The sequence below is a fragment of the Heterodontus francisci genome, chromosome 7, assembly GCF_036365525.1.
Source record: "Heterodontus francisci isolate sHetFra1 chromosome 7, sHetFra1.hap1, whole genome shotgun sequence".
NCBI classification, from domain to species: Eukaryota; Metazoa; Chordata; class Chondrichthyes; order Heterodontiformes; family Heterodontidae; genus Heterodontus; species Heterodontus francisci.
Window position 1 is genome coordinate 90,627,638 of NC_090377.1, and position 18,373 is coordinate 90,646,010.

The following is an 18,373-nucleotide window of genomic DNA, read 5'->3' on the forward strand; positions in this document are numbered from 1 at the left end:
CTTTTGGCAGTGTTTCTGTTGCTGTCATTGTTTAGGAGCCAGGTTGATGGAAATGATGGACCAAATTAGACGACGATCGGTCCAGCAGTCATCGGCACCTGTCAAGGGGCAAGTGACGTGGACATCTGCATTTTTGTAATAGGCTACTTGGATGTGGATTTAAAACTCTGTGGGAACTTATTATATAAAGTATTTAATTTAGTTCAAGAAAGACAGACTTGCATTTATACAGTTCCTTTCCTGACGATCAAATGTCTCAAAGTGCTTTACAGCCAATGAAGTACTTTTGAAGTGTTGTCACTATTGCCATATAGGAGATGTGGCACCCAACTCCCACAAACAGCAAGGTGATAATGACCAGATAATCTGTTTTTGTGATGTTGATTGAGGGATAAATATTGGCCAGGACACTGGCGATTTCCTGTCATGTAAAAAGAAATTTCAGATAAAGTAAAATCCTGGAATTTTTTTTTGTGTAACCTCAGGGCATCTAGAAATGGGCAATAAAAAGGCAACTTTGCCAATGTTGTCCACATCCCAAGAGCAAAGACAATTTGGAGATGTTTGGAATAATTGCTTTGACACCTCAATTCCATGTACCTGTAAGGCTACTGCTGCCTAAGCTAACAAGCCATTGTACTGTCAACATGCCTTCCTTCCAACTTACCATGGCCATTGTACAGGAACTGGCGAAATTCCAAAGTACTTTTATCAACAATAATTGTATTGTGCTTGTGTACACCCTAAGTTGCTCCTAGAACTGAGAGTTAATACTACCTTTGTATTACTATTATAGTATTCATACAAATATATTCATTGCACAGAAAAATTGTTTGCTGTGCAATATTTTTTGCTTGCCACATCTCTTAATGTTGGCAGAAGAATGGCGCTGGTATGTAAGCCCACAGACATCTCACCCAGTACTAACCCATCCTTTTGATCAAAAAGATTAATATGGATGCAGAGCACCATCTTAAATGGGATGAGAGATATGGAGAATTCAGTCATTCAATTTTTAAGTAAACCAGTTTATATTTACTCAATTTAAAGGTGCAGTCTAACTATTGGCTCCATAGAATTTATGCAGTACATGTTAAAAGATTGGATGCACATCTTAGTATTTCTTAACTGCTGTGGACCAAATTGTATAACTTGAGCAGCTTATCCCAAAGATGGGATCCATTCTCTTCACCTTTATGATCAGAATATTTGCAGAACCCTCCTGATGGATCAGGAGATAAGCACACCACAGGTTATGGCACTATATGTGAACTAGGAAGCTTTCACCCCCCCCCCCCCCCCCCACCCCCTCCCCAACCCAGTTTATGCTGATTTAGCAAAGCCTCATCCTGATCTTGCCTGTTGTCATATGAGCACTTTCTGGTGGGAGGTCTCTGAACAGCAATCAGGAGCGGGAATGTTGGCTGAAGTTTCCACTGCCTCGGAGGCAGAGATCAGTTGTAATACTCCAGTTCAAATCAGGAAACTCAGCGTGGATCAGGAGTGGAATCTGGGACCTTCTGGTTTGTATGGTTTACTGCTAAATTGGCAAAGTCTTTACCCATTGAGCTGTTAGGGAGCTGCTTAATTTTGTTTTAATCTGTCCTTCCCCTCCATCCTTTCACTCTTCCTTATTTAAATATCATTCTTCTCCATTAAGAAAACCACCATGTGCTAGACAGATTTTTGATCTACAAGGGATTAAAGGGTTATGGGGAACAGGCTGTAAAGTGGAGTTGAGGCCACAATCAGATCAGCCATGATCTTATTGAATGGTGGAGCAGGCCCGAGGGACCAACTGGCCTAATCCTGCCCCTATTTCTTATATTTTTATGTGTCATGCCAAATTGTGCAACTTTTGTTCTTTGAACTATTGGGCAGGAAATATAGATAACTTGGTGCTAAAGTAAGATGACTGTGGTTCTTTGAGGTACTTAGCTGAATATTAATTAATGAGTCCTACGGTGCCAACCGTTTGCCTGTCATAGCAATTGTAGGGGTGTCTGTAGTGCCTTTAGCTGCACCTTTGGTGGAGGGAAATGAATGGGGGTTGGGGGATAATTAGTATAAGGTCTAGAGGTGACCACACCAAAGACTTGCATAATCCAAAAAGAAACAGAGTTTTTAATTGGTAACAGTACATAACTCAGTGGTCAGGTCAAAGCTGTAACTCTGTTAAAGGATTAAGTTTCTGTTGAAGTGATTTTCCCCTCGAGCTGTACAGGTAGCAGATGGTTTCTATCTCAACAGTTATAGTTGAAGCCGTCTCTCCACTACTTCTTGGATATGATTTATTGCTTGTCCCAGGAACCCACTTGGATTGAATAGGTTGAATTGAATAAAGGTACCATATGTGAATTGGATAAATCATAATTAGTTGCAACTGTTGAAGAAACTTTTTAAAAATATCTTTAACTATACCTGCACTTAATTGACTTTGAATGTTCAAATGAAAAGAGATCATCTCTCGATACTTAAAAGACTTAACAGGAAACAGTAAATTGTACTACACACTAAAATATATTTCCCTAATAGAGATAATTTCCTACAATTAAATTTGGCATGTAACTTGTTTTTTTTTAAAGTTACACTATAGGTGCTAAATTTTTTGGTGGGTTAATGAACTCCAGGTGCAAACGTCATTAGCCTGTTTCTGTGGATTTTTGGCAACTGTTCTCTGCAGGCTCAGTTTAATGATTAGAGAATTTCAATGCTTAGTAGCGGAAGGGTAGCAAAATTTACTTGAATCCAAGTTTATGATTGTTTTAAAATATAATTTTAAACATGTAGTCAATATATAGCTTTTAACAGTGTATTGCTTAAAACTATTTTAATGCGAATATTTTGTAGCTTATTAAATGAAATGCCCATTTCTAGTTACATTCACAGATCACTAAAGAAACGAGGTTCAACAATGACCTTAAACTAGAGTTTCTCTAGCTGCAATATAGCCAAGTGTGTTTTTCTGTTACAATAGTATTAAAAACATGTGCATTATCACTTGAAGGCTGCATTTTCCAATCAATCTTGGCTTATAGGGAGAAGCAATATTGCCAACCTCTCTGTTCATTTTTTGATTATGGGCTTTGGGAGTTTTTTTTGTTGCTGTTAATATGCGATATAAATAAAAGTATTTGCTGTTTCTTCTCTCTCCTTGGGATGAAAATTCCTGGTTCGAGCAGAAAAAGGGTGCATATGACAGAAATCAGGTGGATAATACAATTGAGAGGGTTCAGAGGGGAAGTGAAAAAACAAAAAAAGAGAACGTATGAGAAGAGACTCATCCTTAACATATAAAAGGGAATCTAAAAGTTATCTATAGGCATGTATATAGTAAAAGGAGTGGGGCAGAAAAGGGAGCTACAAGGGGATTTACACATCAAGGCAGAGGGCGTGGTTGATGGACTAAATGAGTATTTTGCATCTGTGTTTAGCAAGGAAGAAGATGCAACCCGGGTATTGGTGAAAGAGGAGGTGGCTGAGACACCCGATGGGCTAAAAATTGATAGAGGAGATAATAGATAGGCTGGCTGTACTTAAAGTTGATAAGTCACCAGCACCAGATAAGATGCATCCAAGGATACTTAGGGAAGTAAGGGTGAAAATGGCAGAGGCACTAGCCATAACCTTTCAATCTTCCTTAGATATAGGTGTGGTGTCAGAGGACTAGAGAACTGCAACTGTTACACCCTTGTTCAAAAAAGGCCATAAGGACAAGCCCAGCAATGACAGGCCAATCAGTTTAACCTTGGAAAAGTGTTTAGAAGCGATAATTCGGGACAAAATTAATAGTCACTTAGACAAATATGGATTAATTAAGGAAAGTCAGTACAATTTGTTAAGGGCAAATTGTGTTTAGCTAACTTCATACAGTGGCGCAGTGGTTAGCACCGCAGCCTCACAGCTCCAGCGACCCGGGTTCAGTTCTGGGTACTTGCCTGTGCGGAGTTTGCAAGTTCTCCCTGTGACCGCATGGGTTTCTGCTGGGTGCTCCGGTTTCCTCCCACAGCCAAAGACTTGCAGGTTGATAGGTAAATTGGCCATTGTAAATTGGCCCTAGTGCAGGTAGGTGGTAGGAGAATGGTAGGAAATATGGGTTAATGTAGGATTAGTATAAATGGGTGGTTGTTGGTCGGCACAGACTTGGTGGGCTGAAGGGTCTGTTTCAGTGCTGTATCTCTAAAAAAAAAAAAAAAAAATTTAAAAAATAAATAAATAAAAATAAAATCATAAAGTTTAAGGCACAAAAAGAGGCCACTTGGCCCATCATGTCTGCGCCGGCCGTAAAACGATCCACCTATTCTAATCTCACCTTCCCGCATTTGGTCCATAGCCCTGCAGATTATGGTACTTGAGGTACATATCCAGACTCCTTTCGAATGAGTTGAGGGTTTCTGCCTCAACTACCCTTTCAGGCAGTGAGTTCTAGACCCCCACCACACTCCTGGTGAAAAGGCTTTCCTCATCTCCCCTCTAATTTTTCTACCAATCACTTTAAATACATGCCCCCTACTCACTGACCTCTCTGCTTAGGTGAATAGGCTCTTCACCTCCACTCTATCCAGGCCCCTCAAAATTTTGTACATTTCAATCAGATCTCCCCTCAGCCTTCTCTGTTCCAAGGAGAACAACCCCAGCCTATCCAATCTTTCCTCATAGCTGCATTTTTCCAGTTCTGGCAACATCCTCGTAAATCTCCTCTGTACACTCTCTAGTGCAATTACATCCATTCTGTAATGAAGTGACCAGAACTGCACACAGTGCTCAAGTTGTGACCTAACCAATGAGTTATACGGTTCCAGCATAACCTCCCTGCTCTTATATTCTGTACCTCGGCTAGTAAAGGCAAGGATTCCTTATGCCTTCTTAGGAGATTTTTGATGAGGTAACAGAGAGGGTTTATGCGGGTAATGCGGTTGATGTGGTGTACGTGGACGTCCAAGAGGCTTTTGATAAAGTGTCACATAACAGGCTTGTTAGCAAAGATAGAGCCAATGGAATAAATGGGACCGTAGCAGTATGGATACGAAATTGGATGAGTGATAGGAAACAGAGAGTAGTTCTGAACGGTTGTTTTTCGGACTGAAGGAAGGTATATAGTGGAATTCCCCAGTAGTCAGTGTTGGGACCTCTGCTTTTCTTGATATATATTAATGACCTAGGCTTGGATGTGCAGGGCACAATTTCAAAATTTGCATTTGAGACAAAACTTGGAGGTATTGTGAACTGTGAGGAGGATTATGATAAACTTCAAGATAACGTGGCCAGGATGGTGGAATGGGTGGACAAGTGGCAGATGAAATTTAATGTAGGAAAGTGTGATGTGATTCATTCTGGTAGGAAGAACAAGGAGAGGCATGATAAGTTAAAGGGTACAATTCTAAAGGGGGTGCAGGAGCAGAGGGACCTGGGAGAATATGTGCACAAATCACTGAAGGTTGTCGGACAGGTTGAGAAAGTGGTTGATAGAGTATATTGGATCCTGGGCCTTATAAATAGGGGCATAATGTACAGAAACAAGGAAGTTATGATAAACCTGTATAAAACACAGGTTGTGCCTCAACTGGAGTATTGTGTCCAGTTCTGGGCACCATACTTTAGGAAGGATGTTAAGGCATTAGAGAGGATGCAGAAAAGATTCATGAGAATGGTTCCAGGGATGAGCAACTTCAGTTATGTGGATAGGTTGGCGATACTGGGGCTGTTCTTGTTGCAGAAGAGAAGATTAAGAGGAGATTTAATAGAGGTGCTCAAAATCATGAGGGGTCTGGACAGAGTAGATAGGAAGAAGCTGTTCCCAATGGCGGAAGGATCAAGAACCAGTGGACATCGATTTAAGACGATTGGCAAAAGAAGCAACAGTGACATGAGGAAAAACATTTTTATGCAGTGAATACTTAGGATCTGGAATGCACTGCTTGAAAGTGTGATGGAGGCCAATTCAATCGAGGTTTTCAAAAGAGAACTATCCGAAGAGAAAAAATTTCCATGGCTAAGAGGAAAAGAGGGGGAGTGGGACTTGTTGAGTTACTCTTGCAGAGAGCTGGCATGGCTACCTCCTGTGTGGTAAACATTCTATGATTCTATTTTGAAATCATTTATCCAGTTTACAGTGAGGACTTAAATTACTTCATGTGTAAAAATAGAGAATTCCTATTTTAGGGATTCTTAGAATAAAACTGCTTTCAAAGCGCATTGGCTGAATGGGTAGACATTAGCAGCCCAGGTTGGAAAGTCAGTTCTATAGGTAATTAATTGTTTTTTTTTATTTCCCATTGTAAATAATATAAAAAAGTTGTAATGTTGAAATTGAGTATTTTCAAATCTACTTATTTTGCTATTATAAATTATCTTATACCCTAAGTAATTTCGAATTCTCAATTTGGATGTTTCTTGCTTGTTTCAGTTGTGGAAAAAACAATTCAACTTTTGAATTGAAGCATTAAAAGGAAGGATAAATATTTGGAATGTGTTATAGCTGAAGTCTTTTTAATTGTAGCTTTAAATTGAATTAAACATTTGGCTTTGACTGTACTCCCAATACTAGAGTTCAGTAGTTTTTGTGTATGAATAATGGGGATGATTATCACTGTTGCAGGATTCTTATGCTCTTTTTCAGAGCTAACAATACTATGTCTGGTGCTTCCCTGATATCAGCAATGATCTGAGTATTAACTGAAAATACCATTTTATCACAACATAACTGTCGTCCTTTCTGGCAACACTTCTCGTCTCCTCATCTGATCTGATCTCATCACAACTGGTGTAATAAAATGTTATTTTCAGTCAGTACTTCTACATTAGAAAGCATTAGTTCTACATACCATAGCATTCTAAAATGAATGTGGAAATTTTCTGGTGACTATGATCATCTCAAAATGCAGGATGGTTGCTTATGTCTCTAAAAGAGAAAGATCAAACTTGAGTAACAATCTTCAAATGTCATTTTTAATGTTGGGAAATAGCTACTTTAAAGCTGACATACAGTTCCTGTGAGCTTTGTCTGGAATATCCATTTGAACTTTCAGTGAGATTGCTAGGTCCATATCCATAGTGTGCATTACTACAAAGTTCCTGATCTCATCTGTGCAGCTTCAGGGGATTCATCAGGTGGCTTGCCACAGGAAGGAAAAATTGGAATCTGTGTCCCCACCAAGTAGTTCTTTTATGCCCTTTCTCGGCCAAGGCATCCAAGCTGAGGTGGCCCTACGTTTTTCTACAAATAAGTACATTCAAAATGGTACATTGTTTTGCATAGCAAACATATAGAGAAAATGCTGCTTAGAAACCTAGAAAAATAGGAGCAGGATTAGGCCATTTGGCCCTTCGAGCCTGCTCTGCCATTCAATACAATCATGGCTGAACATCCAAACGCAGTACTCTGTTCCTGCTTTCTCCCCATATCCCTTGATCCCTTCAGCCCTAAGAACTATATCTAACTGTCTTGAATATATTTAATGATTTGGCCTCAACTGCTTTCCATGGTTAATATAGTGATGCAGACTTTTATTTGTTGTGAAACTGTTTGATACTTTTAGTTGAAATTTATGTGCAGTCAGATGTGGATTATTGAATATTGCACAATATTATATCCCATGGTTTTCTATGTCCTAAGTAAGTAAGTCAACTTGAAATGTAATAGATCCTTACTAATTACAAATTTCTTCTCATAACCATTTTTGTTTCTCTTGACTCATGGTAAAAATTCAAAGCTTAATTAAAAAATTAATCATTATTAATAATGATTTTGCTGGTTCCTTCCACTGGCATTTTTAAAAAATCCTTTATGTTTACAGTTATACTCCAGGCAATCTGGAGCCAAAGTAGTGTGACACTAATTCATGAGGGTGGTCTTACGCCCTAGGCCAAACTCCAATTTATACTGTGCGTTTCAGGTAAACTGAGAAGTGGTTTTGAGTGTCCCAAAATGTGCAGCATAATGGTCTTGTAGTAGCTTTGTGTATTTTTCAATTTGAGTATTTAAATAAAGCAATATTTCTTTTAGATATGAGGAGAAAGCTGCAAAAGACCTAGACAGATACAATTTACAGCTGAAGAAAGCAATGGAAGAAAATCCTCAAGAAGAAGAGAAACAACCAAACTTGGCCCCAGCAACTAAAGTTATTAAGAAGCACAGACACAACGCACCACTTTCAAACCAGCAAATTTTAGATAAGCTTTTCCAGTCACAAGCCCATCACAAAACCAGCTTGGAACCACCTTGTAAGACAATAGATGTTCCATTTACTTTAAGCTCTTTAAAAAAACAGCTCGAGCGACTTTCCAAAAGCTGTGACTCAGGTGGTGAAAGACTTCATCTCATTAATTGCTTGACTTCTTACAATGGATGGGTTGTTGCCTCTGAAAGGAAGCTGATGTTGCTAAATCCTTTTCGGGTGGAGGAAGCTCTACTATTTAGAAGACTAATGGAGAATCACATTTTTGAAACAGAGACCCTTGATGCTCCAATAGCTCTAACTAATAGGTATTATAAACATAAACAAAGTGTATAGCACCTTATATTCTGTAGGCTTTTAGAATCAATAATTTTGAAAGTTTAATATCAGGGAAATTTGGTATTCGTTCTCCCAGAAAATAATTTTTATCTCGGCTGAAATGTGTGATATAATTAAGGCATTGAACAAAATTTTAAATACTCCCTCTTGCAGCCTGCTTTCCATAATAGTTGCAAACTTAGTTTATTTAAGCTTTGTGTGTATTATCTTACCAGGCAAGCAAACATATAGTACACGTCTTCCCTGTCTGTACTGAAAGAATTTTGCTGTGAAGTTAGTACCATAAGTGCCTTCAGTAATAGTTAATGCAAACAGTTAGCACAGAACTCTATCTATAGTTCCAAGATATTATCTGCTTTAGATTTTCTCCAGAAATCAGTGTCTTTTTTTCCTCAAATGTCCATTGCTTCCTTTCATTTCCAACTACATCAATTAAAAACATATTAAGCAGTGATGGTTCCAATGGTGCAAGCTGACGTTAGGAAATTTGATGGAAGCGCTTGAACTATTATACCAGTTAACTGCTGCATTCTACTGCTTGCGATTGCCATCACTAACCTGTTGTCTGGTTTATTTCAGTCTTCTTGGTGGACCCCAGTACCTAGATGGTCTCTGTAATATGCAAAAGAAATGCACAGTGTTGAATGGGATAACTTATTTTACAGATCCCAGACTTGTATTTAATGGGTTTAAGATACAACTAATACCAGGTATGTTGTAAGCATAAGTGTTAACTGTATTATAATTCTTAAAGTATAACCCTACCAATAAAATAAGCCAAATATTGCAATAACATGAAATTTAAGGAAATTAGTTTTCTTTTATTTCCTATTCTATTTATTGCCAGAATTATATTTGCAATGCACCTATTTCTAAATGTACAACTGGAGGTTTCACAAATGTCTGGCTAATTTGTGTGTTTGATCCAAAGATTGGCTTTTATTCAAAAAAGTGAAATGAATGAATTCCTAAAATCATTTGGCGAGAGCTTCACCGTCTGCTTGTAGAGGCAACTTGTAGCAATACCATTGTTTTGCATGTGTGAATATGATGAGCTGCCCACTCTGATTAGATTTGTTGAATTAAGTAACTGGTATTGTAACTACAAATGAGAATCTCAGTATTAGTAAGTGATATTTAAACACTTTTCAAATCTGTTAATACTGTGCCAAAGCACCCCAAATGTAAATTGTCTGAATGATAAAATTGGGATTCATTTTTTGGTTATTTTCACTATAACCCAGTCTTTTGTTTATTTTCCACCAGCTGGTAAGAACTAGAAGGTTACTTTAGCCTATTAAACTATATTTAAGCCATATGTACTAAAATGAGCTATGAGGTGTAAAGGCACTCTCTGTGATGACCTCCTCACTGGTAAATGCAGTTTTTGGGTCACCAGCAATCTATACTTTACATAATCATCCATAAAACATACAAAATGTGTCAGAGATAAGGCGTTCTACCCAATAATAGCAATAAATTATTCTGACAGAATTGCTGTGTCAGTAACTGGTCAGTGCAAGAAAGAGCATGAGTTTTTTGCAGGCACACCTTCCTCACATGGAAAAAATTTTAGGGGTCTAACCTTTGCAGCAGATTTGCAGTGACAGCACATCAAACCAAAGCTGTGCACCTGGGGGAAAAAGTTGAATTTTGGCCTTTGGCACAAGCACAAACATTTCCATTTACGCGACTGCATTGCATTAATCTCCCAGTAACCAATGCTGAATGTTGTCAGTTTTCTCACTTCGTTAGAATTTTATAATCCACACACCATATCTAAGATAATGATCTTGAAATATGATTTCGAAATTGATCCAAGCAAAGTTCAGGATAAGATACCTGACCTAGTATACACAAGTCACCAAAAGGCAAAATCAAGATTCAGCTAGTGTTGTACAGCAAATATTTGTCTCAATAATTTGTAACACTGTGCCCATCCTGTAGACAATGTATGTCCCCTATTGACATTGTTTTTTTTTAAATTGCTGTTTTGAGGTTTAATTTAGTCAGTCAACATAGCTTCATTTAAAATTCGATGGACTTTCAAATCAGCTCAATTTAAATTGCCGACTTAGGTGTATGGATGCTCTTTATTTTGAAGTTAATTCTAAAGAATTTCAACGTGAAGTAAAAGGGAAAGATGAAACCATTTAAGTGCACCTCCTGGTGGGCTAACGAGGAGCATCACTGACCATATTCATTGGAGATGTCTACACATTGGACTGTACCATCTCACTTTTTACTGAAGTGGTTAATAGTAAAAAGGAAGAATAGTGAGGGAAATGACAAAACTGAGTTATTAACTGAATTGGTGACTTTTGGCTTTGCTAGTTTCTATTTTGAAAGAAATTTAAAAGAAGAAAAATTGACTTCTATTAGAGAATCATCATTCCTGAGTTAAATTGTAATCTTTGATATTGAACAATATAACATTTTTGAACAAGTGCTTTGGTTTTATAATAAAACTTACAAGTCCAAGGAGTCGTTCTGTGACAAGTAATAGAGAAAAATGGAAAAAAGAAAAGTTTGGTACTCAATATCAATCTTATTAATGGAAGTAGATTCTCAGTGGTTGGAACTAGAGAACATTTCCACTTGAGACTGTTTAAAACAGAATGGTTATTTCCAAGAAAGGTCACCATGTGAAGATTTATTTTCCCCTTGCTGAGATGATGGTTTTTCAGTGTCCCTGCCAGGAAGATCTTCTAACATATATGTGCAATTCAGCAATACGTCACTCACACATTCCACTGGGGCTTGCTCCTTGTGCAGGGTGATGCAGGCACTGACCCTGGATGAAATTTGTTATTAAACATATTTGACAACTGATTCCTTTTCTTGGGGAAAGACACACTGCCTTGTTTAAATCTGCTTAGTATTGCCATCCCCGAGAGGTTGCCAAATGTCACTCAGGCCATGTGGGAATTGTTAACACAAGGAGCAAGTCAATGCCTGAGGCAACTTTTGATAAACCTTGCAAAGGTTTGCAGCTGTAGTTAACTTAAGTTGAAATAGCTATAGCACTTCAATTTCAAAACAGAGCCCATTTGTACTTGTCAGTTTATTGTGGTACAGAAGGAAAGTTTCTTAAGTTAGTACTGTATTTAAGTTTTAGCATTTAAATAATCACTTTAAAAAAAAAGTATTCACTTATTTAACTGCATGCATTGCAAATACTTATATATTAAAAAATTTAATTTGTCAAATCTAGAATTGTTCTTTCTCTCTTTCATGGTTAGGTGCTTCAACAGTAGAACATCATTTGGAAATTCAAGAAATGGCCAGGTGTTTACCTTTCTATGGTATATCAGATTTACGAGAAATTCTGAATGCGATTTTAAATAAAAATGCCCAGAGTGTATACCAATGCAGGCCTCTAAAGGTTGTAAATTATTTGGAGGTAAGACACTTGTGGAAAATGCCCCAAAAAGTAATACATCAAGTTAGCAGGTGGTCTTTGTGGAAGTTGAAAGGTTTTACAATGAAAACCTGATGACACTGGAACAGGATAAAATTGTGCTGTTAAGCCTGTTTTTTCATTGTTTTATTCATATGCATGTTAGGGAGGTAAAATCAGATGTTAGTGATAGGAAGTGATTTTATAATATTTTTAAAAAGTGATATAATGTTTTAACTTCCAAGTATTTTTATTCCTGTATAAGATTCTCCACTCTTCCTTTAAGATGGGGGAGGGGATGCTGATATGCTCCTAGCAATGATTCTATGTAACTTGGCAGCTAGGGAATGCTCATAAGCAATGGAATGTCTTCCTCGCTCTATTTTTGCCTCCTACCTCAGAGGAAACTCATTGCCTCCGCTTTGGCATTGATCGCTGAAACTGAGGTTGAGAAATATAGTGAATTTCAGGCACTAACCTGAGAACAATGCAATGGCGCAACATCTTGGTGGATTCACTGATGCACTAACAGGCTGCTTGGTCGATAAGAAACTTTTGAAGGTTTCCAGCACACAAAAAGCTCCCTGATTTGCTTTTGTATAAATTTGCCAGTGGTATTTTTCAAATACTCTGCATCTGAAGTGGCTTGAAATAAAGATTTGTCTGCATGGTTCAACAAGTATAAGGAGGGAAAAATAATAGGGGCATGATAAAACTAGTCTAATGCAATTTACCTTTATTAAGATTATGATGTTGGTTCGTACATCATAGGGTATTGGCGCAGATATCCTAAAGCATTCAAAAATCATACTTTAGTCAGCTGGACACCACAAATGAACAAATGTCATGGTGCCTCCACCCGTTTATGCCTCCTGCCACGTTGGTAAAAGTTCCAATATCAGCCCAGGGCTTGCACCTAATAAAGGCAGTTATCCCTTCACAAATGCATATAAGGAGCCTAATGCCTGCTTGAGGCACTTATCCCAAAATTAAGGTAACTTGACACAAATGGCACTGAGCCAGCTGTCCATAGAATAGCAAAGTCTACATGCAGCCTAAACAGCAGTCCTTAAAGGGATTGCTGGAAGCTGTCGCCAAAAAGTAATTATCTCGCGATCAGTCCTCCCCCTCCCAATTGCTTCCCCCCCCCCCCCCCCCCCAGGAAACCCCAAAGGCTGCTGCCAAGATGCAGGCAGTCCAATTTTGTCGTCACTGAACCGGCAAGCCACCGCTGTCTGCCTGATTGGCATCCACAGCGCAATGGTAAAATGCTGAAGTGACCTGAGGTATTTCCTTTGCAAGTTCTGACACTTTTTCGCTCTTCTGCCTTTCTCTCCCACCATCTTTTACCTCGTATCTGATTCCGGCCGTAGCACAAGAAGATTATTTTGTGGTCGGGCATAGAGGTAAAGCTGGTAACTAATGTATCCATCATTCAGTTTACCATTTGCCATTAGGTAAAAGATAACTGACAGTTTGAGCCCTGGTTTATGCTTAGTTAGCTGATCTCAACCAGGATATAGACAAAAGACGCTACAATAGCTATCAGACGATGAAAGGGTAAAATTGTGAAAAGTTCCTGCTTCAGTTGTCTAATGACATTTACTGGAAGGTGAGTGTTTATGAATGGATGTCAGGTTACAGCTGGATCAGACTCTGTGGTACTTTGATGTTGATACTTACATTCCAGGTTCATTTGAAAAAATGGCCATTTGAATGAGATAGCAGAGGGCTATCAGCAGCCTAGAGTTGAGTTGAGGAGCACAAAGATATCTTGAGATGAGACCAAACGCAGCTGAATGTGCATTCTTTCCATTGAGACAATCTGTAGAATAAGGGGCACCCTCCTCCCAGTGAAGAATACAATTTATTCAGTTGTGTGCAAATTTTAAATTAATTCAGTGACCCTGTCAATAAGGCAGAATTATGGTTCACTGATTAAAACATTTACCTACATACAGGGAAAATTCTCAGTCAATGCCAATATCATAATTGATTCCCAGTTGAATTTCTTAAAAGGTGAAAATAAAATATGCTTTTGCCGTGCTAATTTGGTGCTGAAAGCTAATTTTAAGGTTTCAGGTCTTCTTGCAATATAGTCTGTGTATGTCCTTATGCAATTTACCATCGTCCGTTATGAAGGTACTCAAGTTTTCAAAACTGAGGCCAGTTTCAGGAATGCTTGGTTTGTGTACTTGCGCTCTTGACCTTTGTCCTTTGCCCCTTCGTTCCTGCCAGTCACAGGGCCAGAACCTAGGGGCAAAGAGCAGAATCCAATGACGTGTATACACAACCCACTTGTTCTGCATATCTTCATAATGGATGAAGCTATAAAATAAGTGTTTTAAGTACACTTTCAAATTTCCTACCTATATATCAGACTAGGGCAAGAATGAAGAAATTATTTTCTGACAATTGTGGGGCACTGCAGCTTTTTAAGCAAAGTGATTCTTGCACTAGTAATCTTAGTTTAACTAAATGATTGGTATGTTCCATTGTAGAATGGTAGGGTGCAGGTTGATATCTACAGTTCCCTCACATGGTGAATACATGATCTGTTCTGTGTTATTAGTTTCTGTCAAGTGGTGGTTTGAAGCTTCCCCACAGGGAAGAAAATTCAGTGGGAGAATGCATAACCCTCTTCGTGGACTGTTGCACCTTTGTATTATACTGCAGCAAATGGTGCGAGGAACCAAACATTAAGAGGAAAATAAGGGGAGAGAGATGGGTGGGGCAAAAATGTAGTTTTTAAACATCATACATGTGTGTTTGGTACAAAATGCAAGTCAATACTCAAAACTTGTAGCTAACAACACATTGATTATAATTTTGCTTAAATGCTTATTAAAATGTATGGGTTTATATTTTTCTGAAGGGAGAGGCTGTTCGTCTGGCTCGACAGTTACCTCTGCGTTACTCAAGGGAAGACATAGAAGATAGAATGTTAAGGATGCAGCAACAGCTGGGAAAAGACTGCAATAGATGCATTCATGGCCGTCCATTTTTGCATCATTTAGCAAGCATACCAGAAACTGACTGATGTGAACAAAGCACAGCAGAGCTAACTAATGCTAATTGCTACAACTGAGAATGCAATATGGAGGTGAAATGATGGAAATCTTTGAATGTAAGCAAAACAACATACCATATGGAAGCATTGGTGCATAATTTCTTCACAATTTTTGAATTCAAAAGGTCTAAAATTAGAATATTCATTCTAAATGTTTCCTTAAAGACAACTTATTTTATTATTTTCACTCTAATTGTAAACTCATTATAGCAATTGGGAAGCCAATACAAGTACAACATGCAATTGTGATAGAATAGAAACAAACATTTAGAGCGCTACCCTTAGCATATTCAGGCTTACTGTTTGAACTACCACAGCATAAAGGCAATGGTGTATGTGACATCAGCATACACAGTGTGCTGCTTACACAGTACATAGGTTTCAGCCTTTGTGCCCTTATTTTTTCACTCAAGGTGGAAAATAAAAGTGATTTCTATTTCCTCACCCCCTCATTATGCGTCATTCCCCAAGCACCCCATTTGTTCCTGTGTCTTTGACAGTGCAATTCAGTAAACCAACAGTTTGGAAAAGGACAAGTGTTTCATGGACCAATTTATGTTTTTCACCCTGCCCTTTTCCCTGTGGGAAACAAGTTACCCAATGATCTAGCTGGAATTAGAATTTCCATAATGGAGATTTTTTTCCCCCTTTAAGCTTGTACTTAATTGTATGGACTCTTAGAGTCAAGTTAGGGGTGTTGTATCTTCAATACTTAGAAATAACTTTAGAAACAAAATGATACTTGTTAAAAAAATAAATAAAAAATTTTGTATAATTTTACTAATTGAGGCACCACCAGTTATCAGATTTTTAAACTACAGTGGGCTACATTATACACTAATCTCATACAGAAAAAGTACACCATTTACAGCAGCACAAGCCATCCCCAGAGATCATTTTTTTTTTGTGCTTTCACTTTGTGTTCCCTGTAGACGTAGGTTTCTGATTTTACACGTGATCTTTCCCCACCACAGAAAGGGTTCCATTACATTTCTTTCCTAGATATGTGATCCTTTCTGATCAATGTTACATGTTAGATTCCTCACACAGCACAACAGAATTTCATTATCACTTCCTTGATTATTTGTGAGAACATATGGAATGGAAAAAGGTGAGTTGTCCCATCTTGTTGTGTTGTAGTTCCTGATTTGGACAGCTATTGTTATCCTGGCTTTCTAGTTGCAACTTTATTACTGACGTCAAAAATGAAAATGCTGGGAAGTCTGAGCTGGCCAGGCAGCATCTGTGGAGACAAATAGAGTTAACGTTTCAGGTTGATGATTTTCTGTTATATGTTCTGATAACAGGTCATCAATCTGAAACATTGGGTGGAATTTTATGCTCTCCCTGCGGCGGTGGGGGAGTATAAAATCAGGTGGGATGGTGCATGGGGGACCTGGCCACAATCCCGCCACCACCGAAATTTAGTCCAGGGCGGAAAGGCCTGCGTACGGCCTTCCCACCCTCCCGCCAATTGAGGCCCTTAACTGGGTAATTAATGGGAAGCGCAGCACAAAAAACTGTGCGGGGTGGTCCCTCGTTGTGCCTAAACGAAGGATCTGGCATTGGGGAGGGGGAAGCCTGCTGAGTGCCACCCCTCTGACCTTGTTGCCAAATCCCCACCCCCGCGACTCCCCACCCCACGAGATCCCTCCCACCCTGACCTAGCTTAAACCTGGTTCCAGGACCACTCCTCGGTGGCTGGTCGTTGCAGCTAAAGTAGCAGCCGCCACCTCCGTGGTGGCGCTGCAGCTGCCAGCCTCTGATTGGCCGGCAGCTCTGTGAGGCCGGGATTTCTGGCGATGGGTTCCCAAATCCTATGGAAGGCCCACTCCTGTCCAGTTAAGTGCCTGATTGGCACTAAATTCAGCGGGTCTTCTGTAGCAGGGATCTCGGCGCCTGTTACCCTGACATCGAGACCCCCACCGCGAGCATAAAATTCCCATTAACTCTGTTCTTTTCTCCACAGGTGCTGACTGACCTAAGTGTTTACAGTATTTTGTTTTTATTTCAGATTTCCAGCATCTGTAGTATTTTACTTTTATTACGGGAGTAGTTACTTCAAATTTGGACTTATTCCTACTTTAAAAAAAAAATATGATTACTGTACTATCCGTCGTTTTAGTCTTTATTTTGCTAAAATTGTATTTTTGTGGCTCTGTTTATTATTTTGGCAAGTCCAGTGTCACTTTCAAATTTTATTGCTTTTACTGATTCATATTCTTATCATATTAAATTAGTTATACTTACCATTAGCGGCATCATTTCATAATCTCTAATCCGTGCTATTTCTTGATTGATCTGGTATACTAACTGCCTCTACAACATATTCATGTCCTTTTTTCCATTTAAAATATTTAGATATATAGCTCATAATTTTATCATTGAGTCCTTTTTACATGACTCAGGCTTAAGGCTGATCGTAATAAAACTCTTGTGGTCTGATGCAAAGAAATGCCCAATTATAAACCATCTTGTCTTTGTAGATAATTGTCACCCATTTTGCAACTTCTTTCACTACCACATAAATGCAATCTTTCTAACCTATTCCAGTGAACAATGGAAATGATCAGGTACACATTGGAAAGACCAAAGCTACCATCTTTGGCTTCCACCTTAAATTCCATAACCCTGTCATTGATTCATCCCCTTCCCTGGCTACTTTGTCAGGTGGAAGCAGGCTTTGCAACCTCAGCATTTTATTCAACATCTAGCTAAGCTTCAGACACCATAACCTCCATGACTAAAACTGCTTCCTTCATCTCTAATATCACCTGTCTCGACCCATCTGGTGCTGAAACTGTCAACCAGCCTTTGTCACCTTCAGACTCGATTATTCCAATGCTCTCCGAGCTGCTTTAGTTGAGTGTCACAGTATTACAAAGCTCTGATTCAATTTTTCAGGGAGGGGTTGCTAAATTCAATACCTCCCAAAAAAGGCATGAGGATCGTAATGTGGATTAATCTGTGCCTGTTGCTACAGTTATAGGAAGCACACCAACTTCATGCAGCTTGCTAATTAACAAGAGTGCAGCAAGCATACAGTCAGTGCTAACCACACTTCAGAGAAGCATACCTCAGCAGGGGGGCAAAGTTTGTGCGAGGCTGGCACCATTTAAAGCTACCCTGCACTACTTAATCAGCCTGCATTTCTTAAAGGGGAGGTATGTTGTGGTTGAAGCAGGTGCTGAAAGTCATTCTATAACTGATTCTTACCTGGGAAAAACAGAAGATTGGCACAACGTGGAGGGAGCAGGCTCCAGGATTTTCCAACGTTGCAGTGGAGACCTTGCTCAATGAGGTGCAGAGGAGGAGAAGTCCTGTATCCACAGAAGGCACTCCAGATAAACTCAGAAAGCAGTGGGACTGGCTAGCTGTCATAGAGTT

At 38.9% G+C, this 18,373-nt stretch overlaps 1 protein-coding gene across 11 annotated transcripts in view; it reads left to right on the forward strand.

Moving 5' to 3' along the window:
- pms1 (PMS1 homolog 1, mismatch repair system component) overlaps positions 1 to 17,140 on the forward strand; it is a 117,165-nt gene extending 100,025 nt beyond the window's left edge. For 10 of the 11 annotated variants that reach the window (XM_068035624.1, XM_068035628.1, XM_068035626.1 and 7 more), the window contains 4 exons: positions 8,006 to 8,485; positions 9,096 to 9,226; positions 11,759 to 11,919; positions 14,792 to 17,140. In XM_068035624.1, the coding sequence (XP_067891725.1) occupies positions 8,006 to 8,485; positions 9,096 to 9,226; positions 11,759 to 11,919; positions 14,792 to 14,956 (937 nt within the window). In that variant the 3' untranslated portion in view covers positions 14,957 to 17,140. The remainder of the gene's footprint in view (positions 1 to 8,005; positions 8,486 to 9,095; positions 9,227 to 11,758; positions 11,920 to 14,791) is intronic. The other variant, XM_068035634.1, reaches the window with a different exon arrangement.
- The last annotated feature ends 1,233 nt before the right edge of the window (positions 17,141 to 18,373 follow it).